The 27,645-nt window shown below is 39.0% G+C and overlaps 2 protein-coding genes across 5 annotated transcripts in view; both read left to right on the plus strand.

The window, feature by feature from the left end:
* ablim3 (actin binding LIM protein family, member 3) overlaps window positions 1–8,159 on the plus strand; it is a 108,397-nt gene extending 100,238 nt beyond the window's left edge. For both annotated transcript variants that reach the window (XM_077577635.1, XM_077577636.1), the window contains 9 exons: window positions 1,287–1,403; window positions 1,509–1,579; window positions 1,759–1,927; window positions 5,056–5,085; window positions 5,392–5,447; window positions 5,638–5,704; window positions 5,786–5,796; window positions 5,898–5,978; window positions 6,989–8,159. In XM_077577635.1, coding sequence (XP_077433761.1) covers window positions 1,287–1,403; window positions 1,509–1,579; window positions 1,759–1,927; window positions 5,056–5,085; window positions 5,392–5,447; window positions 5,638–5,704; window positions 5,786–5,796; window positions 5,898–5,978; window positions 6,989–7,102 — 716 coding nt within the window. In that variant the 3' untranslated portion in view covers window positions 7,103–8,159. The remainder of the gene's footprint in view (window positions 1–1,286; window positions 1,404–1,508; window positions 1,580–1,758; window positions 1,928–5,055; window positions 5,086–5,391; window positions 5,448–5,637; window positions 5,705–5,785; window positions 5,797–5,897; window positions 5,979–6,988) is intronic.
* Window positions 8,160–9,680: 1,521 nt separating this feature from the next.
* The window catches only part of afap1l1a (actin filament associated protein 1-like 1a), a 38,403-nt gene continuing 20,438 nt past the window's right edge, over window positions 9,681–27,645 (plus strand). The window contains exon 1 of one of the 3 annotated variants that reach the window (XM_077577478.1): window positions 9,681–9,827. In XM_077577478.1, coding sequence (XP_077433604.1) covers window positions 9,782–9,827 — 46 coding nt within the window. In that variant the 5' untranslated portion in view covers window positions 9,681–9,781. Of the gene's footprint in view, window positions 9,828–10,110; window positions 10,160–26,399; window positions 26,573–27,645 lie in introns of those variants that run through there. The other 2 variants (XM_077577480.1, XM_077577479.1) reach the window with 2 other exon arrangements.

Genomic DNA, 27,645 nt, shown 5'->3' on the forward strand with positions numbered 1-27,645 from the left:
CTAACTAGATCTGCTTGATACTTTCAGCACAGCTGGCCAAGGCTTTCCTCCACCCGTTTCCCCCCAAAAAAATAAACTTGGTGAACGTCTTTTAACGTCTTTGGCGCTCCTCTGTAGGATTTTACTAAACATTATTTAATGTTTTTGGCAGTCAAAGAGTTAGTAAGTATAGGTGTCTCTCCTTTCTCAGTTGGGGCCATCAAGTGAGGTCGCTGGAAAAGCCATCAGCTAGCTGGGTGCTACTGCCCTCTAATGGGTTATCCGTCCATTACATGTGTCAGATCATATATATCAGGATTTTAATGGAGGGAAAAATATTGTACTAATGAAATAGAGAACTCAAAATGTCTTGTATTTAATGTGATATGTTTGGCTTTGTAGGGTTATAAGAAGCCTGGTTTGGATTTAAGCATACCTGACCTGCGACTTAATGCTTCAATGACTATCAGAATTGTGTCACTTGGAAGGAAAAAAATAATTTTGGAACCATGTTGCATAATGCAGCCTTATATCCCAATGCAGCACTTTATTAAGAACTGTCTGTGCAATCCTAAGCTAAAGTAATTGCTTGTTTTATTTTGACAAGAACATGTAAACTTAAGGAACATAGTTCTGCAGATTTGTTGGTATGTGATACAACCAGGAATTTGACCAAAATCTGGACTGTCTCTTTAAAGACTCTTTAAGACTGCAACTTTTGGATGTGAGGTTGAGTCCTCATAAGTTCACCATGTTAACTAGGACAGAGCTAAATTTATTTTTGCGTGTTTCACTGGTGCCTCCTGTCTTAAGGAGGCTATCTACAGGTTCTGGCAATTCACTCCTCAGGCAGGAGTGAATGTGAGAACAGATAATGCCACGTAATGCTTTTGTGACTAATATAGAAACCATTTTTGCACGCCTTATACACGTATATTTCAGATATTGTGAAGCTGAAAGAGAATTTTCCGGTATGAATCAGAGGATAGTTGATTTTGTAGAAATCCTGTTCGTCTCAGCAAAAAAACACTGTGTATATGTCTTTTCAGTCTGTTTTTATGGCTGCAGTGCCAACAGCCCCATTTCTCAGCAGGTATTTGAATATTTAAAGCAGTGAAAGCAGAGAAGTAAGCAAATTCCGGATGACTAATTTGGGCTGGGCAAGCTCACTAATTCAGAGTGGCAGCTATTTAAACATTTGACAGACCAGAATGTCGGGTTTGATTGTTCTACGATCAGTTACATTTGTTTTGTTTTGTCTACTTTTCCTTTCGCTCCCTTTTTCACAGACAATCATTTGAACGCAGCAACCAAAAGTAGGACCAGCGAGGATATCCTGAGATCCTCCCGACTGTCCACCTACTCTCCCGAGCCATACACCCAGTCAGACTGTGACTACTACCCATACAGCAGCTCTCCCAGGGGTACGGAAAACTCATTTTCTCCCTCCAACTGGACCCAAGTCATCCGAGTATACTTGAGTTCATTTTCACTATAAGGGAATTTCTTTTATCTGTATTGCCGCTCAGCCTATCGGGTGCCAAGGAGACGGTTCTCGACAGGCGGAGATGAAGAGAGTTGGAGTCACAGTCTTCAAAGAGTAAGAGCTTCATTATTCGCTCCCCCCTTTACTTCAACATAGTGTCAGAAACATCATAAATAATGCATATGTTAGGGTACAGTACCTAAACTATCCTCCTTGTTTGTTTCTCTCACACTACTTGTGTTCTGCACATCCAAATGTCTTTCATCTCTTTTTTGACTGTACCTCTGCCGCAGATTGGGAGTGGCATTGGGAGGATGATCCTAAAGGAGGAGATGAAAGCCAGATCTGGTTCCTATGACAACGACCCCTGGGGCAGTGTAAGGAATTCTCGTAGTGGGAGCAAGGAAACAATCAACACTACAGGCTACAGCTCCACGGCTTACAACAACACTATAAATGGATGTAAGAAAACGCTCTGTTTCCTTATGCGCCCTTCGCTTATGTCGCAAAAAGTTTCAGAATGTACCAGTACCAAGTGTGCACCTCTAGCTTTGTTATAGTAAAGTAGTATACAGTTGGACAGATAAGGATGTAACGCTATATAAGCGTCAAGATACGATCAATATCACAATATGAACCACACTATACAATAATTGTCATGATAACGCTGGGAGGTTGGCGATATAGTAAAAGCTCACGATGGTTTATAAAAACTCACAATATTGTAAAGGAGGGGGAAAAAAGCTCATATTGGAGGGGAAAAGCACAATATTGTCCGTTATAACAGGAGTGACAAAGAAATAGGCTTGGTCATGTTATGTCATGTCACATGTCACTGTCATGTGCTCTTATTGGCTCAGCGGTGTAAAGTATCATGGTCTATGTAGACTTCACAATGCTGTGTTTGGCAGAAGCGGGCGAAAAATAATGTTTTTGGACGGAGATATTGAAAAATATTTGCTGGTATGACTGATTTATTGGAGTGATAACCGTCGCAATGGCCAAAGCATTCCTAATTCAAACTAAAATGTTCTAAACTAACCACTAGAGGGTGCTACAACTGCACAAAAGGAGTACAATGGCATACAAGAGGGCTCACCAAAAGGCGGACCGTGATCCAGATCCAGACCCCGAGACCCTTTCATCCAGACCTCCAAGAATATTTACTGGGGGGGAATTATATTCAGTTTTATCGATAGATGATTTTTGAATAGGCGCGCGAGGGACAGAGCTTTGACAGAGCCGAGGTCCGGTAAGCTTGCAAACGTTTTGTTTGTTTTTCGGGGTACACGCATTTTCACGACAAATGAAGTATGGCGTTGTTAAAAGTCAGAGAAGTAGACACTGCAAAGTGAATGGGCTGAGGCGTATGCTTTAGTTTTACCGGCATCGAGTGCTACGAGCCCCGTTTATCTGCCTACGAGTGCTCACTACGCGTGCAGTAGATTTTAGGCGCAACACAAAAATCCTTTCACTGACTCTGGAATGGTCGAGGAATGTTTGGAAGCAATGGCAGACACGCTATTTGAAGAGAAAGGAGAGCAACTTAATGTCCGTCAAATTCCCTTGTCATTCACAACAACAAGAGCAGAGCTGCTCTCCCCAGATGCACAGCGCCATCCAAAGTCCCCCGTGTATTGCGGAAGAATCAATCAGCTGACAATCAAGTGACAATCCTCAGCTTTTGGTGTATGTCAGATTCTATCACGAGGAGACTAAAACATTTATAGAGGACATTTTGGGTATCACAACTTTGAAAACACATATCATAACCAGAGAAGAGGACACATATTTGGCCATAAAGGAAATGCTGAAATAGAAAATAAATTATGTGAAAATTGTTGTATCCATAACTAGTGATGGGGACCCTTTCTTGAAAGATTTAACAATTGAATATTTGCACAAAAAATAAATTAATGAATATTAATGAAATATTTCAACAGTAGACTAAAAATAAGTTGAATTATTTAAGAAATTTAAGTTTTTGTCAATTAATTGACATGTTTACAACTGAATAAAAAAGCAGAAAATGAAATTATTGTGGTTGTGTGTTTTTCATGTCCGCACCCCGGTCAATTGGGCTGATCGGGTTAGTGGACCTCTTGCCAATTTAGTTGGGGACCCCTGACGTACAACTTCTTCTTTTTAACACATGTACTGCTTTTAATATCATGCCATGACGACAGCAATATCGTGACAATTTTAATATTGTGATATTTCTGTTAGCATTATATCCCTATCCCTAAATTGTCTAAACAATTTGAACATTCTTATTTTCTTATAAAGCCTTGTAACCCGCCCCACAATAACCACCCCCCTATATGTGGAAGCTTTTTTCTCTCTAAAAACAAAGGCTTTACTCCCCAATACCATATATAAGTCTTAACCTTTGTGGTGATGATGGTAGTTGTGGATGCAAGTCAAGAGCAGGGTGATGTTGTTGTTTGTTTAGGAGAGCTCAGTATATTCATTTGGCAGCCTTCCAGAGTCAACATGTCATCATCATTGCTCTCACTTTTTTTTTTAAGCATGAGCAGGTTCATGGTTACTGTGGGGTTGGGCGAGGTTTATTGTAGAGACGAGTGTGTACTGATGCCAAGTATTTATTTCAAGATATCGGCACTCATGACATCAACCGATACCAGTGTCAGCCGCCTTCTTGAGGCCGTTTTACTATCATGAACTGGAAATTAGAGGAATATAAATTTGTCATTAATTTCGTACAAGAATTCTTTCTTGGAATATATTAGCTTTTCTTTAAAATTGTCATTATTTTTGGGGGGGAAATGTTGTATATCAAAAGTACTAGTGGTATTAGTACTGTATTGGTGACTACTCAAGAGTTGAGTACTCGTATTCGTATCTCTGTCACCTTTCGGACTACATGTGACCACAGCGATCTTTCATTGACACTCGAGGCTCACCAGCCGTTCATGAGTGCCAGATGTGCCGAAGCTCCTCCAGCATCATTGTGCATGCAGCACGTTGAGGCTGTTATTTTAGCCCCTGACATTCACACTCGCTTGTCTTCATCCGCTCCCTTTTTTCAAGGGCTTCTTTTCACTTGCATGCACCATCACTTTCGTCATCTCCCTCTTCGCTGCTTTGCATGCTTCTTCCATCTGACTTCTCGTCTTCTTCCTTCCTCACCCCTTGACGTGCTTCTCTACATGCGATTGGTTCTTCACCGCCCCGTATATGCATGCATGCAGGCATGTGTGTATGAAACTCAAACTCACTCGCTCTCCTCTACACAGCTGGTGTCCCATATCCTGGTTTATTTATGAGCAGTAAGATCTCTCATTAAAGCTCTTTCTCAAATGGGAGGCGGCACAAGTGAACCGCACTCTGTTGGTTCTCGCTGCAAGGCAACAAAGACATGAAACCATATTGAGCAATTAAAATGTCTGTGTTTGATTTCTCTCCTCGCTGGGACTTTTTCTTCTAGATTGTACCTGTGATGTTGTGTGATCATCCCACGCATTCATATAAAAAAAATAATCAGGCCAACAACTAGCCTGTCAAGAAGCTTTTAAATTTTTCATTGCCAATTTCCTTTTAATGATCTTTTCATTGTTTGCCTTTCACAGCTCCCCGATCCCAATACAGCACTGATAGCGGTGAGTAGATTATTTTAATTACTAACATGCCAGCAAGTTTTACTTTTATTTGAAAAGGGAATGTTTTAGTTTTAATAAGTAAAATTTGACGTGTGTAGAAATGTTGGGAATTCCGCTAACACGATTACTGTACAGTGCTACTACCATCAAATGTTTATTAGTAATGAGCGCCATCTTGTGGCGATAGTTTGTCATTGTTGTTACATTTCCATACATCTGTCCTGTGCAGGTTGATGTGTCGAATCTGGAAAAATTACATTACACGACATTAATTATTGAATTTTTTTTTGCATGTTTTTATTTTAGATTTTGTGTGCAAGTCTGCCTCACTTCCGGGTTATGGACGCAATGGCATCCAACGGGTGAGACTCCAGTCCACCAGACAAAACACTGAGAATATGCAATTTTGGGACTTGTATGTAATACAGTGCGTTGAAAAAATATCCAGAATCCTTGAATTTTCTCACATTTTGTGACTTTATAATAACATGATAACGTGTACATTGTTGTTTATACTTCAACTGATTCTATTTTACTTCTAATCACCTGCAGCCTCAGAGTGCCGACTGCTACCAGTACCAGTACGACACTAGCAATGAAGTCAACTGGGGAAGCAGAGGTAGGTGGAAATATATTTCAAGCATGTTAATGTGATTTATTTGAGAGAGTGATCTAAACTGAACTATCATTTGAATTACAGCGGAATACAAGGTAAGGGTTTTGCACTTTCTTCTATTTAGATGTTTTAAATAATCCAAGTGTTATTGAAGGCAATAGAAACACATATGACGACCATTTGAATTTCCTCGCAGATTTACCCCTACGAAGCGCTCATTGTCACCACCAGAGGGAGGAACAGGCTTCCCAAAGATGTGGAGAGGGCCAGACTGGAGGTAAATTGTGCTCTTATTTGTGTAAAACTGATTAATAATTAATACTATGGCAAGAGTGACCAGGCATGGGCCGATAGATTCTGACGTTTTGTTAACCATGAGCAAAAATATCACGGTATTAAAATCAGAACTCTAAAATAACTTTTATTATTATTATTATTTTTAAATATTTGGGTAAATAAAAATGTTTTTAAAAAAGCCTAATAGTACACTATGTTTAGCAAAATTGTAAAAAAAAATATTATGATGTTGAAATAAAGAGGTTGAATATAAAAGTTTATACTTCTTCCTACTCCTTTTCGAACATGTATGTCTAACTTATTACCAAAGACTGGTTGATGACTGTCTTACTTTATATCTTTTGTTGCTTAATATGATAAGTTTTGTTTCTTGTTTGCTTCAATTGCTTTTTTTTATTATTATATTTTGCTGTTTACAAGTTTTGACTTCAGATTTTTTATTTTCATTATTTTTAATTATTATTATTATTTATGCATGTTCAAAATAAAAATTATATATATATACGTATATATATATATATTTTTTTCTTAAGAGTAGACCAATGGGCTACTCATGTTGTCCTTGGGGCTAACTAGTAAATGCTGGAACTATTTTTAAGAAGTTTTTTTTTTTAGGAGGTGCACATTAATCAAAAAGCATTTGTTTGTGTCTAACCTCCCTCCCCCCCAACCCCCCTTCTCCTTCTCACCCCTCTGATTGCACGGAGGAGGAAAAAAAAGTTCATTGGAGGCAATTAACTTAAAGAGGCAGCTTGTTTACTCAACTCTGGAAGCAGCCAATAATATTGTGCCCTGCTTAGACATCCCCTCAAAAAAGAAAATAGATTCTTCTTTTTTAAACCCACAGTAAACCATCAAACTGTCAGAAGCATACGACTTTAGGGTTTCACTGTATCACTGTAAAAAAAAATAATAATAAAAACACCAAATGAGAATATGAAATAGGATGATGAAAATACATGTTAAAGGGATTTCCCATCTTTCTCCCAGCGTCACCTGTCCCCAGAGGAGTTTGTCCAAGTGTTCGGCATGACCATGGAGGATTTCGACAGGTTGGCTTTATGGAAGAGGAACGAGCTAAAGAAGCAGGCCCGACTCTTTTAAAAGCATGTGGACATACGTTAAAATACTGCCATACATCTGGAGGGAAAGTGATGAACTACATGGTGATTTCCGCATCGTTTCACTGCCATGGCTGAGAACCTGTTCTAGATCTCCTCAAGCAAGCAACCAAATTGTGGGCACACCAGCACAGACTTGTGTGATCACAGAAACAGTGCTTGTGTGGTCACGTGCTGAAGTCATCTGAAAGCAATACAGACGGAAGTGTAGATGCCATGTTGTGCTTTTCTTTATTAGGGATAGACTGAGGAGGGCACGACTGTACAGTAAAAAAAAGAAAAAAAGAAGAGAGCTGCCCAACTTTGACACATGAGGAGAATTTTGGCTTTGCCTTATTTGTTATGCTTTCTACTTATATTTTATGTGTGCAGCACCAGCAATCTGAATATAGAATGTAGTCGAAGTATAACATTTTTGTCACTTTATTAGTGCAAATGATTCATGATGATAATGGATGAGAGCTAGAATGTTTGCTCCCCCCCCCCCCCATTATGATCACTTATTCCTCCTGATTTTGCACTCTTGCTCAAAATACTGTGTTCATTTACACTAATAATAAGAAACAACAAGCAATGGAAAGCACTTGTAAGCTTATTTGACTTCAAAATATGAAAAACCAAAAGTGTGCAAATACAGATTAGCAGTACAGTAGACATTGATGTAATGGGTACACTATTCAAAACAAATGGCAATGCATTTACTGTGTCATAACATTTGAGAATTTGCAATACGCTTCACTGATGACGGACACAATGTTATCTTTCTGTTTGTTTTCTAGTTCATTGCAATAGAGCATTGTGGTCATCCAAACAAGATCCAAAATGATTATCCAATAATTTTGTAGCCACGCAGGGGATTTATTATAAGTAATATATTTTTGTTTCCTTTAAACTGCTTTGCAAGTAATTTCCCAAGTTGCTTCAGATCCATGGTTGTTGACGTTTTTCCTTTGAATGCTTTTATTTCTGATTTTCTAACCATCAGTTCATACTGCTTATCCACAATAGGGTTGATCACTAGAATTAAACTTACAATTCCCCGTCTCTCTCTTTCTGTATAATGTATTTTGACATAAATACAAACACTAATGTATTAACCATCTCAAACTCAGCTCCATTATTATGGCTCCTTTTTTTTTTTAATCAAGCCTACTTTTTTATGTTGTCAACTACTTTATGTATGAATTTAACATTTTTGTATTGAGTTAAATAATTACATTAATTAATAAGGTAATGAAATTTCAAAATAAGCAATTCCATTACACATTAAAAAAAATCTTCACCTCATCTAAGAGTAATCTGGCCTGTCTGTCCATTTAAGAAACAATCAAATGTGATGTTTGAGCTCAAATTTGAAGGGAGACCCTGGAAGGTACTGTTTGTAACATTGGCCAGTGGTCATTTTATTTTTTACAACAACAAACTTTTGGCTAATATTCAGACTACAGTACATATAAACCACAAGTATTTTACATAAACTTTTTTTTTTATAATAACCAGATGCTTTTGGCTCGCTCAGGGGTGGGAAAGTCTGCCTCGAGGGTCACATATGTCCTTCCCCATTCTTTAATCTGGCCTGCTGAGCTTTTTCCTGTATTATTACATTCAGTCATTTTCCCTAGACTTTGTTAAAAACGTATATTCCCTTGTTGGAATGGGTGAGTACTGATACCAGGTATCAGTATTGGGCGGATACCAGGCCTTATTTCAAGGTATCGGTAATTGTGAAGGTGGCCGATACCAGTATCAGCTGCCCTCTTGTAGCTGTTTTACAATCAGGAACTAGAACTTACCATTAATTTCATGCACTCTTAATGAAAAAAATTATATTGGCATAAATGGGCATTTCTTTAAAATGATTTGTCATTGTTTTTTGGGGGGGAAATTTTATGTATCAAAAGTCCTAGTGATATCGGAGCTTAGTATCGGTACCAGTGACTACGACGAGTACTCATACTGGTATCGGTCTGAAAAATAGTAGTATTGAACGTCCCTATTCCTTTGCATTTATTTTTATTCATTTAGTGTTAAATTGGTTGAATATCAGTAAAAGAAAATAAATCCAATTTAGTTTAACTAGCAGCCTGTCAATTAAATGCTTTCAATAATACAATGAAAAATGCTATTGAACTATAAAATTTGTATTAATAATACTTATAATTTATAAACTCGTTTACATATTTAAAATGTATTTATTGTTTATTTTAATTTTGTTTCTATTTAATTAGTTAAGTAATTGGTTAATAGATGTATTGTGAATAATAAAATTTGTATATTTTTTAAATTGATAAACAAGTCATAAGTTCCTATAAATAATACAATTATTATTTTATTATTAGAATAAACTATTTTTACATACACCTAAAATGTTTACCTTATCTACAAATTAGATATTTTATTTTTTTTAATTTAACTTTTTATTTATTCATTCAATAATACTTTCTCCAAGGAGTATCTGACTTTCTAGGCAATCTGATAAAAAAGTATTGTAATTAATTTGAGGATCGAAAGGGCAGGTGCTAGGACCGAGGGGAGTAGAAAGCGGCCCGCCTGAAAGTTCCTGCAGACAGCGGTTGCTACTAAATAGTAAATGGAGAGTCTTTATTCCACACAAGTTTGGAGCTCGTCCGCTATGGCGTTCTGAAAGTGCATCAGCTCTTACATGGACGGCATCATCACCTGTGGGATGACTTCAAACGGCACCAAATGTGAGTTTAAACTTTTTTTTTTTTTAAGTTTCCTAACGTGCTCCCTATATCAACTTGTCAAGTGGGCGTGTACGGCGCAGCAACAACAGACGACAACATGCATTGACTCATGTTGAGTCAAGAGATTGATATTACATCTCCATCAACTGAATATCTTACACACAAAAAAGAAACTATGTGGTGGAGGTGGTTAGTGTTGGAACAGCCAACAAAATGTGTAACCGGCTTATGTGTGGTTTTTGGGAGGAGCGCAACTGCCCCCTGCACTGCAAAACATTGATACTGGATTCAGAGCGGCCCACCTACCCCTTCTATGTGGACTCTGGCCTGAGGTAAGGTGCATCATTCTTTGCATTTTACACTTGACGCTGAGCCTTAATAGGAGGGTGTTGTCATTAGGGGGCCCAAGGCAAACCCAGTAACGGGGCCCTCCACATACGTGGAATGCAAAGATCTCTAATCAAGTTACTAAAAGTGTGTATCTGGAAAAATAATACTCTTTCCTGGCCTTCTGTTTTTCTTAAACAATTGCCTTAATTTGAAAAAAAAAACTATTAATTTGTTTCTATGAGACATTTAGGGGCTGCTGGAAATCTTGGGGCCTCAGGCAATTGCCTGTGTTCGGATGATGCTAAGTCAACCCGAGATCTTACATTGGTTTTATTTCGTACAGTTTAACGTAAAAATAAATAAAAAATAGAATAGAATAGGCTAACTGTTAGCTGATTTGGTAAGTACATTGCAGTTGTAAACTGTTTTCGTTGTTATTAATTTCTAAGTATTAAGTTTCTTCTCTATTTGCATCAGGCATTAATGTAAACTTCAGGTGTCTTTTTAATTGCCTATCATTCTGTTTCTTGTCAACGACCAATCACAGCTCACCTGTTTTCCGAAGCTGAGCCGTGATTGGTTACCTGAGACCTGAGTAACATTGATGTCTTCTTCAGTCGACAGCAAGTGGCAAAATGGCCACTCCCCTGAGAAAGATAAAAACGGCTGGATTTTGCAGCCTAACTCATATTACACTAACACAATATCAACCAGAATACCATATTTAGACCAATGGAGCTGCATAGAACATATTGTCAAAAAAAAAAGAGAAATAGGGTTGACTTCTCCTTCAAAGACCCCGGTGATTCGAATACATCCCACCGGGCTTTTCCACAGCTGGACAATGAGGCAAAAGCGGTCATGCTAGCCCAAAGCTGGCTGCCACGTCGGACTTGCTCTTTTTCCTTCTGTCTGTGACCTTCCTGCGCTCATGGCCAGCAACGAGGCACTCTAAAGCAACCTCGCCAGCCCAAAGTCAGGCTGGCTGTTAAGTCTGACTTTTTCCTTTCCCTCACCATCTCGTTTTTTTGGCATATTGTGTGCACGCTCATGGCGGGCAATGAGGAACTTTAAAGCAGTTCTGCCAGCTGATTCTCGGAAGTACTACGTAGTTGTCAGTCTTATCTACAAACATATATAATGTATTTACAAACAAAATATCGGAAGTTACTTTACAAAGATCTTTACATGACCTTTCTTTAATGATCAAAATGTGAAAGACAGAATGGTACTTGATAAAGAAGACATTGTAAAATATCTGAACAAAGACATCTGGAGTGCCTTTGTCATAAAGTGTTGGTTCCTGCATTCGTATGAACGCACTCTGGGAAGTAGAGCATCAGGTGGGTGAGAAAGAGGAGCGGCTGTCCCTATAGAGAAACACTTTGGTGGTGAGATGTGTGTTTTGTAGCTCAGCAGCCATGATGAATCGAGGCCATTGTCAGGCTGCATGGGAGCATATGGAAGAAATTGTGGACAACATCGACTGTGCTGCATGAATGTAATATGCTGCCACTGTACACATAATGAATTCCCGCTCCCTCTATGCAAATGAGCACTTTGCTCAAAAATGATTGTCAGGTCATTATTGGTGACACAAAGCTGTATGCACAGTATGTTCGCAGCGTAATTATGCAACCTGCTATCGTCACCATGCCGCATGTGTGTGACTCCATTATGCATGCATGCATTCAAGAAATGCTACTGCATATTTTGCTCTACAGTATAGGGAGTGTTTTCACAAAACAAATGTATTGTGTTTGTCACAAAATCCGAGTCTGATTTGGCAGCAGAGGACAAGGAAACAGGAGCCTTAACTCATTCACTGCCATTGACGGCTATAGACGACATAAATTCATTTGAACTATTTCTATTAGGTTAACATTTTTTTCCACTTTTGTTAACAAGAGTATGAAAACCTAGAAAAAAAATGTTTTTGTACATTTAGAACAGAGCTAAAATTTGTGATTAATCGTGAGTTAACTAGTGAAGTCATGCAATTAATTACAATTACCTGACACTCCTAATTTTTAATAATATTTTCTTTTTATAAAATAATTGTAATTATTTTTTTACAATTTTAAAAAATTAGGGTGTCAGGCGATTACCATTTTTTAATTGTAATTAATTGCATGACTTCACTAGTTAACTCACGATTAATCACAAATTTTAGATCTGTTCTATTACAATAAAAAAAATTCTAGGTTTTCATACTCTTGTTAACAAAAGTGGGAACATTTTTAAACTAATAGAAATAATTTAAAATAATTGTTGTAATTGTCTATAGCTGTCAATGGCAGTGAATTAACGGCAACAGTAGAAAGTCATCCTGTGGTTCATATAAACTTGTCCTTCAGTCTGACCTTTTTGCATCACTTCCTGGTGTGCATAGTAAAGCATGGGGTATCCATGTCATCTGCCAAACAACGCATTTTCTGTCATCAGCAAATAGAGTGAACCTCAGATTTGTTTGTATTCCAAAACCATTTGTACCATAAGAACAATGATAAAAACCATCAAAACACCATTTAAAGTGGAAGTTAATTTTAAACATTTCTTGACAATTATATGTTATATGTGACCTGACTCGTCTAAGCATGATATTCTGATTAATATTACATTTGTGGGATATAAGTTATGAAGAAAAATACAGCCGTTTTTATCCATCTCAGGGGGCGGCCACTTTGCCACTTGCCGTCAACTGAAGATGACATCAATGTTGCTCAGGGCTCAGGCAACGAACCATCACATCTCACCTGTTTCTGAAGCTGCACTCTTCAAAAACTAAACTATAAATTGTAAAAGTGTAATCTAGTTTATTTTTATTTTTTATTTCAAGTAAATTAATTGTATGTGCGTTAGGGGTGTTAGAAATAAACGATTCGGCCATATATCGCGATATTACAGTGCGTAATTCTCAAATCAATTCAATATGTGGCAAATCGATTTTTAAACATCCATTTTTTATGGGAATATTCAACAAAACGTCTTACTTAGGGTTAGGATTCACACATTATGCATGGAAGAATGTTATATTAATGGAACATTAAGCCTTAATATTTTATTTCAGTGCTGTTCAAACATGAAACAGACTGCAACCTAAATTTTCATACAAATAAATACATACATTTACATTTTCATACAAATCTTACAGTGTACATGTACAAGTTTACTGATAAGTATTTTCCAAATTTGAGGAAAAAAAAAAAATCGCAATAATCAATTTCTAGATTCGTATTGGGATTAATCAGTATCGAATCAAATCATGACCTATGAATCGTGATACGAATCGAATCGCCAGGTACTCAGCAATTCACACCCCTAATGTGCATAAACAGAAACAATTACAGAGCAGCTACTGGCAACTTTAGAAGTTGATAAAATTATTTTAGTATGTAATTGACAAAATATCACTCACATACATTTCATGAGATTTGATGAGGTCTGGTGCAGCGTCATGCTTGGTAGCAGTTACACTCGACTGGTCTACTTCCGAATTTTCAAAGTTTCACATATACTGCTGATGTTTTCATGGTGTCGGGGGATTTCATTATTTCATTATTTCACAGTGAATATTATGCTAAGCTTGAGAAAGTCCAGCTACCATAACAACATCCAGGATATACTGAAAGGGAATCTCCTATCCAGTTTATTGTATTTAGATGTGTTAAGTGACGGGCAGTAGTTGCTTCACCTGCTTCCCGAACACCGACTGTGTGCCCTTGAGCAAGGAACTGGATCCCACAGATGTGTTTTATTTGACCCCTTTTTTTTATGCTTATATTTTTGGCTTACAGTATATCTTTCAAGTTACAATTATACTTAAGCACCCTGTAGAGCTAATTATTGAATTCCAAGTGACTTTTTCCATAGCCATAGAGTGGCAGCTATGTGTTTCAGAGCTGGAAAAGTAAAGTCCACTATATAACTTAACGAGCAATATTTGCTTTTGATGAAAGACGGTGTATGGGGTATGTGTATATAGTTGCATATAGTTGTATATAGCCTATAGATAAAGTTCTCCCTTTTCTCATGCGTCCCCGTGTGTTGGTTGTATGTGTAAAAGCCTTACCATGTGCAACATCAGTTATACTGTGACAATGTAGTGACTCCACTTGCATCTTTTTCAGTGAATACTTCAGTGTGAGGCAGACATAGCATTGTGGTGATCTCATAGGACTGTGCACTGAACAACATTGAGTGCACTGTAGCGTCTTTGTGTGGTAGCAGGCTGAGTCAAGCCCTCAGTGTCATCTCAGACACAAATTAATCACACAGAAAAAAATTGAAAATTAGAATGGAAGAGTAGCTTTTACAGCCTTCCAAGTCGTTGACCCTCGGCCTCCAACCCCATCCCTTGACAGGCCAATGCTCATTTGTCTATTTTCAATATCTCTGTCAAGGGCTGGTGCATCAAAAAAGCATTTGGAAAAATCTGGAAAATCCCCAGTGGGTTCATTTCGAGTGCACTTGATGGTCATGTACTTTAGCTATTAACAATATAGATGTGACAGGACTTGGAGGAAGTAATGGATTACAGGGGACATTAAGTGCAGAAGTGGCTTTTGTGGAGTTAGGGGAGGGAGCACACTGCCACTTGGCAAACAATGGGAAACATTGTTGCTCTGTGTTAAAGCAAAATGATTATTTCCTGTCTTCTGCCACCTCAACTTGGGACAGTTCCAATTAATTACTTTCAATTCATCATTTGACTTATACTCCAAGCATAAAGGCCTTCTATTACTGAGCTTTTAGTGTGTTTTGTCTTGCCACGCACCCGTGACCATCATCTAACATTTGACTTTGGTTAGTCTTATCCCAAACTCTTTTAATGAGCAAACATTCCTATCATATATGTAAAACCCAGATTTTATTACTGCCAAGATAGCCGCTCACCATGAAGCCACATGTGCTCTCTAAATGAGAACATCAAACTTTTAGTGATGCATTCAGAGGGCACTTAATGCTTAAACAGGTGTGTACACGCACCCGTAAATCTCCCCTCTTTTTCACAATGGAAACTAGGGAAGCACCAATACCACATTTTTTGGACTGTAAGTACTGACTTGATGTAATGCCGTTAAGTTTCACACAAATTAAGCACTTCTTATACACACAATCAAGTATTGTTGAAAATTACAAACTTGTATTAATCATGGAATACATTTCACTCAAATGTAAAGCTTCTCATAAACAATGAATAACCCGATTCCACTTGCCGGGGAGGAATGCGGGCTGCTTCTGTTACACGCAACTTGGCCTCCAAGGGAGAAGTTTGGCACATGCATGCAGATAAGATGCTGTATTATCACTCTTTTTTTGCTTAGTTTCAAGTAAAATATATGCCTGTGAGTATTGTAATAATATCTGTATTTGAATGTTGCTGCACCATTTGTATTTGAATATTTGTAATTTAAAACCCGTATCCCACTAAGGAATGAATGTTTGTGACGCTAGCGAAATGTTGATTTCATGTCAGGGTTCGTTCATGGTGATGTTTCCTGAAAATTCTCTAAACAGTCTTCATGGTCTTTAAGACCATGAAGAGAACGTTTAGGAAACACTGCGACTTTGAACGAACCCTGATGTGAAATCAACATTCGTTAGCGTTGCTAAGTGTTCGCCCCTCAGTGGGATACGGGCAGAAGGTTATACTGCACATTGATGCTATTCATTAGCCCGTCTATAGTGTTGACTAACCAAAAAAACAGAACAAAAAAACTGAACAAAAAAACTGAACAAAAAAACTGAACAAAAAAGCTTCCCACAACCCTTCCTTCCCGTCGATTACCTTCCACAATACAAGTTGAAATAGGTGATTATGTCATTGAGAATCGTGATATTATGGTGACAAACTGTAAGCATATTTATTGTATCTGATCAGACGCGGTTTAAATGTGTGTGACACCAGCCAAATTTATTTCTCTGTTTTGGTTTGTATGGTTAAACAGTGAACAAATGTGCAACTGATGTGCAGCCGTTAGTTAGCATTGTCTTTGGAAGATGAAGGTAGAGTCGTTCCTCACCATCGCTTTTGGGGCGGTCTCTCCAAAGCGACTTGTTGTGCAAGGTATGTCCTCAAAAACGGGAAGCCAACAAACCTGTTGAATCATTTGAACAAGTACCACTCAAGTGATGATGTTGAAAAATATGCAAATCAGTTTGCACAGCCTTCCCACTTAGCATTAGCAGATTAGCCACTACTAACTAGCCATGCAGCCACTGGAAAAAAACGGCGATCAATCGTGTCATATTTTCATCATGGACATGTGCTGGGCAGAAAAAATAAGACCCTAAAAGTTGTCATCTATGCTTATGTAAACCAAAAAGTTCAAAACAAACAAACAATAAGATTTAAAAAATATTTGGAATTGAAAAAAAGGAATTTAGTTGAATAAAAAAATTAATTAAGAATAAACTGCCTTTTATTTAAACAAAAATACTGGAGCAGTGCGGCGCACTAGTGGTTAGCATGTCTAGCTCACTGTCAAGAGGTTATGGGTTCAAATCGGTCTTGTGTGCGCATGAGTTTTCTCTGGGTAGTTAATAATGCCTACAGATATTTGCATCCATTGTCAACTGAAACCACTCCCATCCAAACCAATTGATCTTAAGAGAGGTAAGAATTATAATACAAGAGTGATGGTAATGTACTGTGCGGAATGTAAATGCCGTAGGCTCATTTGCAATCTTGAGATGAAACGGTCAGGTGAGGCTCGGTTGTCAATCATTTCAGATTAAAACATTCTAAATAGTGCAGCTCACAACATTCCCCGACTAGTATTCTAATCAGTGTGAGATCATTGATGTATTTTTATAACCCGAAGCATCTTCCTGAGTATAATAAAAACAGTGGGAAGAACATGCTTTTCCCCTTCCCTCATTAATTTGTACATCCTTCCGACTTCTCCAAACATGTTCCACATGTTCACATCACAAACTGCCTCCTTCTTGTTCGGCAATCTGTTGAAAAGTTCTGAGTTACAGCTGACTTGCTTTATGCTTATTCATAAAGCTGGCTACAGGAAAATGTCTTAGGAGATGCTGTAGTTTACTCATAGATGGATAGATATTTTTTGCCTTTGCTTAATGGCTCATTCTATTGTTTTGTCACTTTGTTTGAATTACAGCGGTAGAGCATTGAGTCCTATCTTGAAAAGGATCGAGAGTCACTAGGGACAGTACAGTCAAAGTGGAAGCACGTCGGTTAACCGGAACAGGAAACAGAAGGCCGGAGGTGATATGTGATGTCATCAGCAGAGGGAGGAAAACCATCTCTATAGGGAGCACAGGGACATTCACATACCAGATGGTGGGTCCAATTGCATAGCATTTTGGTGGCAGCATGAAAAATGAAATGAAATTAAAATAAGGGAAAGATTTAAAATGGATCCCCATTTCTCCTTTGTTGGATAGAAATCATGTGATCCCTGGCTAATGAATTTAATATATGTCTCTCTCTATGTATTTTTGTAACTATGACAAAATGTAGACCACATTTCAAATACGTTGGTTGAGAAGTTTATTTTTTCCAGATTAAATTTTCAGGAATAAAATTTATGTAATCCATATCTTTCAAAGATTATGATGGATGGATGGATGGATGGATGGATGGATGGATGGATGGATGGATGGATAGATAGATAGATAGATAGATAGATAGATAGATAGATAGATAGATAGATAGATAGATAGATAGATAGATAGATAGATAGATTTATTGTGCATTTATATATATTGAGTTTGTGTTCCCATTTATTTATTCTATTTTCTATATTGCTTATCCTATTTAAAGTTGTGTGTAACTGAAGCCTACCCCAGCTAACTTCTGGTGACAGGCAGACAACATCCTGGATTATTCATCAGTCAGTCATAGGGAGCATTCTTTCTCTTTAAATTGGACATGACCATTTTTTTTTAATACAAGCTGTTCACATTCATATATTCAATTATTTTTCTACTGTTTTGCACACCCAAACAATGACGTCAACAAACATTTGCATCCAAAGCAAACTCAAGCCACTAATTAATCTTCTTGTGAAAAGTAAGAACCATAATAACAGTGTGGAAGTAATCTACTTTGCAGTGGAATGTAAATGAATGCCAGAGGTTCATTTGAGGTCTTAAGAGGGAAGTCAGACGCAAGTCAAGTGTCAATCAGTTATGATTAAAATACAGTTGTTACAGACCTGGCCATATTTCCTATTCAAAAGTGTTGGTGTTTTGTGAGTGTGTGCGGCGTGCATCTGACAGCTGCAGAACATTTTTGCTCTCGGCCTCCAACCCAGTGAATCTTGTTGAACATTACTTGCTCGTGTAACCTTAGTTCGTAGTTGTAGTTGGGTTTTGTATTGGTTAATTTTGAGCAGGTCCTTATTTGCGTGACAGCTCTTGCTGCCTCTTGATTTTGACCCAATTTGAGACACTTTGTGTTAGTTTATTAAATAAATGTTTGCCTTTGGCTAGATTTTTGTTAAAATAAATTCAGCTTTGACCTCTTTGTTTGTGTTGCCTTGGGGACTGACAGTGAGCCAATCCCTTCTTTGTTCATTTTATGTACCTTCAATAGATGGGTGCATAACTACAGTATAGCATCAGTGGTAATGTATAACTTACAAACTGTAAATCTTCATACATGTTGAGATGCTGTCATATGTGATCTTATTACTCAATTCAACTTTCATGCAAAAAATATAAGTGACTTTTTTTTTGGGGGGGGGGTGTAATTCATTAAAACCCACCACGCTGCTCAGTAAAGTGGAAGTAAACCAAACCACGTATAACAAACTAAAATGGGTAATTTTCAATCATACAAAGTATATAAATGTTTGGTAAATATCTTCCATTTGCAAGGAATTCCTTTTGCATCTGCACTGTTAATCTGCGCGTATTCCCCTGCCCAGACTTTTGATTTACCCTCCACCAAAAGAACGATTCACTGACGAATAGGCTGTCGTCAAATCTCATGGAAACATAGACATTTCCTAGGCTGTGACTAAGGTAAAACACTTATTAAATTTGAAAATGCCTTTCACCAGCAGATGAAGTGTGTAGTCAGCCAGTCGGAACGTTTGGACCGCTCCAACTACACTGCAACTTTGCATCTTACGCCAAATAGTCTTCTAGCAGTTTTGTAGTTCTGTGTGAAAAAGGATTGTCCTAACATGGGTGCGTTGTTGTCTAAGAGTGGAGTGGTTTTAACATGCACCGAAACCGACAATATCGTTTTTAATTTCTGGACTGAAGCATAAACTCCGTGTTCGTTGTGTCTTTCATGGTGTTGGACTGTGTGAGTAGTGCATCATTTGAATGGTAGGGTCTTGTGACTCAGAGGAGCTGCTGCATCAGTTCCGGCTAAAATAAATGTTATGTCTGTTGCATTACTTTAACGGTTTGGCCACACTTTGCAAATCAGCCAGCAATTACTACTATTTCGGGTAGCCGTAGCAGAAAGATGGCGGCGAAATGTCAGCCTCCTTTAAGGCGTAGCACGATCTATTTACTGTAATTTTTGACTATAAGCCGCTACTTTTTTCACTTACCTTCGACCCTGCGGCTAATACAATGTTGCGGTTTATCCACCAGGTCATGAGGGGGCGCACTATAACGGAAGCGCAAGAGCGCCAGGCAGAGCAAAACCAACCAAATGAGGCCAAATATATACAGTATGGTAGTCCATCGTGTCCAATGATGACTTCTACTTCTTCTGTTGGTGGGTTCTGAGGTGACTGAAGAGTCCAATGCGAGAGCCACATGTTCTATTGCAATGAGGGCATGTGAGGTTAGTACTGGTTGTAGTGGTCTTGGCTGCAGGAACCATCTTCCTCCTCTGGCGCTTCCTTTCCCTCGCTGCACTCCTCTCCTCTTCAAAACATTGAAGTCCAGAATGGCAGAGTTGCCTCCAGAGAGAGCGATCCGAAGCAGCGCTTTCCAGCTGTGTTGACTTGAGCTGGTCCTTGTACCTCTGTCTGTGTGTGGTACTCGTTCCCGCCATGTTATCCCAAGGATGCGCTGGAGGCACTTGATGTGAAAGTTTTTCAGCTGTTGGATGTGGCGGCGATACAAAGTCCAGGCTTCACAGCCATACAGAAGTGTGGAGACGGTGACGGTGGTCGAGTTGGGGGAGGGAAGTTCCACTGGCAGAGTACCATAGTGTTCACAGTGAGACCCAGTCTGCTGTAGGCCTTTACAGCAGCTGTTAGTATTGCTTGCAGAGCCTCTAATGTATGTGCCACGAAGGCATAATCATCAGCATACTGTAACTCCACTATGTTGACAGTTTGGGCCTTGGTAACAACCTGTAGCCTTCTGATGTTAAATAGGTTCCCGTCCAACCTGTAGTCCACCAGCACACCACCGCTTCCTTCAACCTCTTTGTGCAGTAGCCAGGTAACGCGCATGAGGAAGATGTTGAAGAGTACAGGTGCAAGTACACAGCCCTGTCTGACACCTGGGCCTAGACTCCTGTCCTTCTATTGTCACCTGAGCCATCATGCCCTCATGAAAATTTGCAGGATGTTGACAAACTTCTGGGGGCAACCAACCCTGAGAAGAACCGCTCAGAGCAAGTCTCTGTTGACCGTATCAAAGGCCTTTGATAGGTCCACAAAAGCCATAAGCATGTCTTGGTGTTGCTCTCTACCCTTCTCTTGTAGCTGACGAGTTTTAAAAATCATGTCCACCGGCTAGCACTTTTAAAAACGGATTTAATTTAGCCATTTGATGTTATTGCCTCATCAAACGCTGTCAATTTTGTTCTGTTGTTATACTGTACTAATACTATGACTGCAGGACATGTGCTAGATTATTTGTGCACCTAACGAATGCTGTTCAGATGTTGATAAATGGGACGCTCTGTATTCCCAAACAGTTATCTCTGTCCCAACAATCCTCTCTGCGGTAGCGGGAACCCTTATACACCGGTGCAGTAACATTAAAACACCTGCGGTTTACAATTGGGTGTGGCTTATACATGTAACAATCTCGAGTATTTTCCAAATTTAGCTAGCGCGGCTTATAGTCAGGTGCGCCTGATAGCCCGGAAATTACGCTACTGTAATTAGTGATGACTAGACTTACGATTATATAAAAATAATATACGTTGATGTGATAGAACTTTTTTTGCATATTATCAAAATTATTAGTGCGTTTTTAAAATGAACGTAGAAAATTGAAAATTACAGTACACACTGTCCTGGAAACTATATATAACAGCTAATTATATTAATGTCCCGTATGTAAAGACACGTGTTAACTATTCCCCACAATAATCATCAACAATGATTTAATTAAAAAGGAAAAGGAAACTGATAAATATCAGTATGCAACACTTTATTTATGTTAATCATTTCAATGGTTTGCATTTCATTTATTTTTTCTTCTTTAGATTTGGTTTGCATTTTTAAATGAACTTTTCAATCCTAGGAAATCACAATGGCCCATCACTTGTGAGCTTCTTTTAGTACAAGCCTGTGGGTGACGCTTGGGCCAACCGGTTGAGGACCCCTGACCTCCAGTGAAGTAGCAGAGAGAATGAAAGTATTTAAAAATATGTTGTGTCTAAGGCTTGAGAATGTACTGTATCAGCAGCCCATGAATGCCCAGACATGTCGTCTAGCCAGGAGATGAGAGTCGTCACTCTTGGGAAATGCCTGGAATCTGAGAGTAGAATGGGAGTGGACTGGTGGCACAAGCTGGTGAGACAAAGCATTGTTGGCACAGTCACAGTGCAATTTTAAATACCTCAAGAACATCTGGCCTCCCCCACCACCATTGTTGGCATGTGAGCCTCACGCACCTTAAAAATTGCAGCAGATTGGTGTTTTTGAAATCTTACCTTCTCCAGCTTGGCATGTGATGTTAGTTCAGTAAGCCTCACAAGATATAAATGTAAAAATGTCAACTTCTGCTGTGACTCACATGATGTGTGACCATGTGTAGACCTTTCATGAAAGTAAGCTTTGGTTGTTATTCACATCCTGCAGACTTCAGCACCAAAGTCTCGGACCTGCAGTGCTCTTTCATGTCCGATCAGGTTTGGGAATGTTTGTTTATCCAACATGTCCAAAGACAATAAGGAAGGAGGGGAACTTCCAAGAAAAGCCCTGCAGTTTTCATTAGATACAGCTCTCCCAGGGAGATGCCTTTGGACCGTCAGACCTGTATTTGGTATTGTGGGCTGAACTCCTGGATTGCCTAGTTTGACTAAAAAACATGACTAGCAAGCCCGGTTGAGCTTGTTTTATGGCCAAATTTGCTTTTGCTGGCCCTCCATCATCCTGTGAATTCATGGTTTTACTTTGGGGTTCAGAGGTCACGTTTGGTCACAGTGCGGAGGGGTTTTGAAATACTATAACCAAGCTTAACAGGGCGTGTCTGGTATTTGTCACAGTCAGAATAATTTCGGGCTTAGTTATAGAAAATGTAAAACTTAGAATACTATATATTGTCATTAATGCTTTTCCTTGAGAAATTCCCCTCTGCACTAAGCTGTTTTCCCCCCCATTTTCTTCTTTGTGAAATATTTGTGTGCCTAAGCTGGCTGCCTCCCTCTCACAGTCTGACAAAACAAGACCAAAGGTCAGTCAAGGTCCTCTGAGGCTGAATCCGTTGTTACACTCAAGAAACAATGGGTGAAAGGGACATAAGCTAGACCACGTACATTGCCAGTAGCCCTTTATTTCGAAGTCTTACACTCTTCTGGAAGGCTGACATTCTACAGTATTAGGGCGTGTGCCAATAGGATTTTATTGCTTAACATTCAAATGGATTCCAGAACAACTTTTTACCGGCTCAAAATCACTGGTCTGGTTCATCAAGGTGTGCAGTGGGGTTGAGATCAGGATTCTCTAGTTCTTCCACACCAAGCTCATCCCAGCATGCCTTGTAATAAGTTTACTGTATTTCACTGTATACTATTGTAGTATTTGTGCGTATTCCCCACAACTTGCTACGGATAAAGGTTAGTTGCTTCAATAGAGTAACAAAACAGATCAGTGAATATGGTATGGCTTTTATGAACTATTACAAGCATAACTGTAACTTGTTAAATACTGTAGTTAACTTTCTGTGTAATGTTGTTGGTGGGCCCCTTGAGTATAATAGCACTGTCTAATGGTTCCCATAAAACACAGTGTAAATGTTGTTTTGTGCTGAAATGGCAGGCAATTTTATGCAAAGAAATGTGAGTTAAGAAAATGAACGCTGTAAACAGCCTCTTAGTAAGGTTGTTAAATTCCTTGAATGCATTATTATCCACATGAGTGAGAAATGTATGAGCAGGACCTTGGATCTTAAAGTATTAGAGAGGATTATGCGGCGAAGGAGTAGCCGAATGGCTGTTTGTGGTTTTCTCAATAGTGCGCATGCGTAACCCCCCCCCCTACACACACACACACACACTCTTTTTACACAGGAAATGCCTGCATGATAATAATAATTTGTCTTTGCTATAAATCATTCATTTGAAAAAGATTAACAATTGGGTTTTTTTACACTACTCCACTGCATACCTGCCAACTACTACGGTTTTGCCGTAATGAGTACGGTTTTCTTGAACCCATTACGGTGTTACGGTCGCATTACAAAAACTACGGTTTTCCCCTTGAAAAAAAAAAAATTAAAATCGTAAATAAAGAATGAAAAACATTCCACCACGAGATCGCGAAGTACAGACGCTCCCCAACATACGAACGAGTTCCGTTCCGAGCGGTCGTTCGTAAGTTGCTTCAGCGCTATATTTTGTATTATAATTTATGTTTAAAGCCTATATAAGTATATTGAAGGTTTATATAAGTATGTTTAAGGCTTGTATACAAATAAACGGCATTGGTTTGTACTGAAAAAAACTTTTAATAAAATAGAGAGAATACGTACAGTACAGTGCAATGTTAGAGAGAGAACGAGAGACACTTAATGGAAGAACACGTCGGAAGAAGTTGAGGGTCGAGGAGAAGAAGATGCGGGTTGGCGAGTATCTCCCTTGGAGGATTTATTCGAAACTGGCCGAAAGAAGCGATCCAACGACGACTGCACAGCTTCCTTTTTTTTCTTCATAAATGACGCGGTAGCACTGTGTGGCATCATTTATTTGATTTGCAACCTTTGGGCAAGGTTCGATGTTTGGGTCTTGCTGCTCGAAGAGTGCGAGGGCTTTATCTATCAGCGAAAACCCCTCCGCCAACAGTTTCGCCTCGAATTTCTTCACGGGGGGGAAGTGTTTCTTCCTCCTTCTCCTCGACACGTTGCAGAGCCTCCAATGAGCTCTCACAGCGCCAAGCGGCGGTATTAGCGGCGGAAAGAAGCACTACGCGCAATACAAAATCTTAACTTAGTGTGACCCATTCGAAAGACCAGTTGAAAAAATCAAAACGATGCACAATGGAGAACAAATAATGCTTAGGCTGTAGCTTGTATAACATGGAGAACATTTGGATATCATTCATTTATGAGGGTTTTCTATGACTTTGTTATATTAAATAAATTGTTGAGCTTTAAAGAACTTTCTTTTGATTATTTCCATCAGTACAGTTAAGGTAAATTGACAGTAAACATGAGGTTGTGATTGTGAAAAAAATGTAAAATTTGTTACTTCTTAGCTGCATTTTAAGCCCTGAAAATGCTAAAAATCCTTTGGCTTCAGGGGGGCTTCACCCCCCTGAACCCCCCACCGGACGTCGACATGCGGCCCCTGGACCCTAGCTACTAGGTTAAGGTAAATTGACAGTAAACATGAGGTTGTGATTGTGAAAAAAATGTAAAATTTGTTACTTCTTAGCTGCATTTTAAGCCCTGAAAATGCTAAAAATCCTTTGGCTTCAGGGGGGCTTCACCCCCCTGAACCCCCCACCGGACGTCGACATGCGGCCCCTGGACCCTAGCTACTAGGCTTTTTCACTTTCAAAAGTTGGCAGGTATGCCACTGTTCATACATAAGCTACACGACATAGGCTACTTGCAAAACATTCTCTGCGTAAGTAGTAAAAGTTAGCGTCAATAAACAAACTGTTGAGCTGTATTGACGCTGGTGTCATTATACAACTTTACATGTTTAACAGGTTTGGTAAAGTATAGTTCTTACTCAAAAACTAAACTGAAGTCACCTGTCCAGCAGAAACATAGCGACCTAAGCATCCGTCTTCCGTCCTCTATGCTGCTTTAGCGCACGCCATCGCTGAAAAGACTCGCCCAAAATGACTTTTGTTTGGCTTCGCTCTTTCAGTCCTTGTCTCCTCCGTTCGGCAACTTCAAAAACAGTCTTTCTTTTCTTTTTCGGTGGTCCTGTATACTTCTCTGCCATTGTTGGTTAACTTTGAACACACGCACGAGGAGGTAGCTACAGTAGGAAGAAGCTACGCCGCCGCTGCACTGGTAAACACTGTTACGCCAGAGGCCTACGCAAGCTATGTACTCAGGGCCTTTCGTGAGTGCTTCCACATTTTCGACCAAAGTTTTATGATGCAAAGTCTCGAAATAATACCTGGACTGAGAAGGACCGTCTGTATTGACCCGGATTCTTTACAAAACTTCACATCATAAAGCATTTGCTTCAGAAGTGGGGCAGAATATTCAAAGTAAGCATAAGAGCTCATTTGATCGCAAGAGGTGCACGTAAGGTTTTGGCCAGTTCACACTCATGATAGTACTTGACTTTTGGAGAAAATTGTATAATTGACTAAATTTTAGGGTAGTAGTATGGTCCTGTAAAAAAGGGTCGTTGAGGTTTTACATTGTTTTGTGCCGGAGGGTTTCTGACTGTCAAGTTAGTGCCGATGTTAGTAAAGGCGTGTTTGATCATGTCAGAGCCTGTACGTTTGCCTCAGGGCAAGAAGTAACATTGAAAAGTTCCAACTTGCCTCCCCCTCAACTGACTCTACTCCTTTTCTTTACCTCATTTTTATAAATAAAAACACCTCAATTCAAAATCATCACTTGAAATTGATTTTTGTCTCCAAAGTACAACTTTACTATATCAGCTGATTCTGCCTAGTTACTATACTTTCAATTAATAATACACGCTGAAGGAAAATTGCAAATAATAAAACAAGTAATATGTGTTATTGGGAGTGAGAGACTATCCCAGGTGCTGCCCAATCCTTTAGGATTAGATCAGACAGGGATCTAATAAGGACACACTCACACAGCAGCAGCAGCACAGTTTCCCTGCCCCCCCAAAAGAAATGTGGGCAGATGGAGGGAGGGAGTGTAGAGATAACAGATCAGAGGGAGGAAGGGAGAGGAGGGACTGTGATTTCAGCAGCAGACAAGCAGGCAGGACTGGAGCTCACCTCCACAGGCAAGCCAACAACACAACCAGGCCTTGATTCTGGAATATTTCCTCACACTATCAGCTTGTTGTATGAATGAACCTCTGTAAACTGGGACCATGGTTGGACTCTCAGCAACTGCTGTAGAGGGTAAGCTTTGCCCAATGCTCTATATACCGTATTACTGGCTAAATTAGGGGTACGAGCTTGTAGAACTTCACTTTAAAAAATACTAAAAAGCTTTTAAAGTGCAAGCAACACTATGGGATCAAGTTCATCTTTCTTGTTGTAGCACTAAACGTAAATTTACACACAGAGACAAAATTGTTGATATTCATTCAAGAAGGTAAAACCAACAATGGTCACTGAAATAACTTGAAACCGACGACACTGGAAGTTGCCAAAATGCATAGTGACAAGCCACAAATCTTTTTTTCTCTGGGATGGGGCTGCTTTAATTGCATTTGGCACAACGTATGCGTAATCTAGACAGGATGTAATGCATTCCCAAAACAACATTCTGTAGTGAAGTTGCATGGTGTCAGAAAGCTTGATCTCAGCCACAAGAGAAAGAAATCATTCAATGCAGTGATGTTTGCTGAACAAAATTGGAAGTTCTTTCAGGGAGATACCACTGGACCTGTGTTTGGTATTAAGGTTAAGGGTACAATCATTTTTGTCTAGGCCGGTTTCATTCATTTGTTTTTTATGCGATTTAATTGGACCACAATTTAAAAGTAATGCCTGATTTCATTAGGTTTTGCCGAAATTGAGAGATGATGCAGCCTACATAAAGCAAATTGGCAGGGACTGCATTTTTGCCCTACTTCGCTAATGTCACCTTTCCACTGGCAAAATCCGGCAACCTAGGCCGAGCCCTCCCGCGATTATCAAACGACTATGTGTAATGCTATCAGATTCCACAAGATGGCAACAAAAGTCTAATTGTCTTAATAGTTATTAATATTATTATTTTCATATATTAATCATTATTAATAGTTAGTAACAATATGTCTCACCTCATTTCAGCAACCTTAATATTAAGATGGCACCAGAGGGAGCCAAACCAACACCATTGTTGCTTTGGCCTAAACACCAAGACAGCGAATAGAGAGTGATTTAGCCAAAAACATACAAAACGCTGTTCATATTCAGTTTTTCAGTGAATAATGGAGGATAGGTTTTACTCTACTATATCTGCAAATGTGTGAATGCTGAACCAC

This window comes from Vanacampus margaritifer, chromosome 10, assembly GCF_051991255.1.
Source record: "Vanacampus margaritifer isolate UIUO_Vmar chromosome 10, RoL_Vmar_1.0, whole genome shotgun sequence".
NCBI lineage: Eukaryota > Metazoa > Chordata > Actinopteri > Syngnathiformes > Syngnathidae > Vanacampus > Vanacampus margaritifer.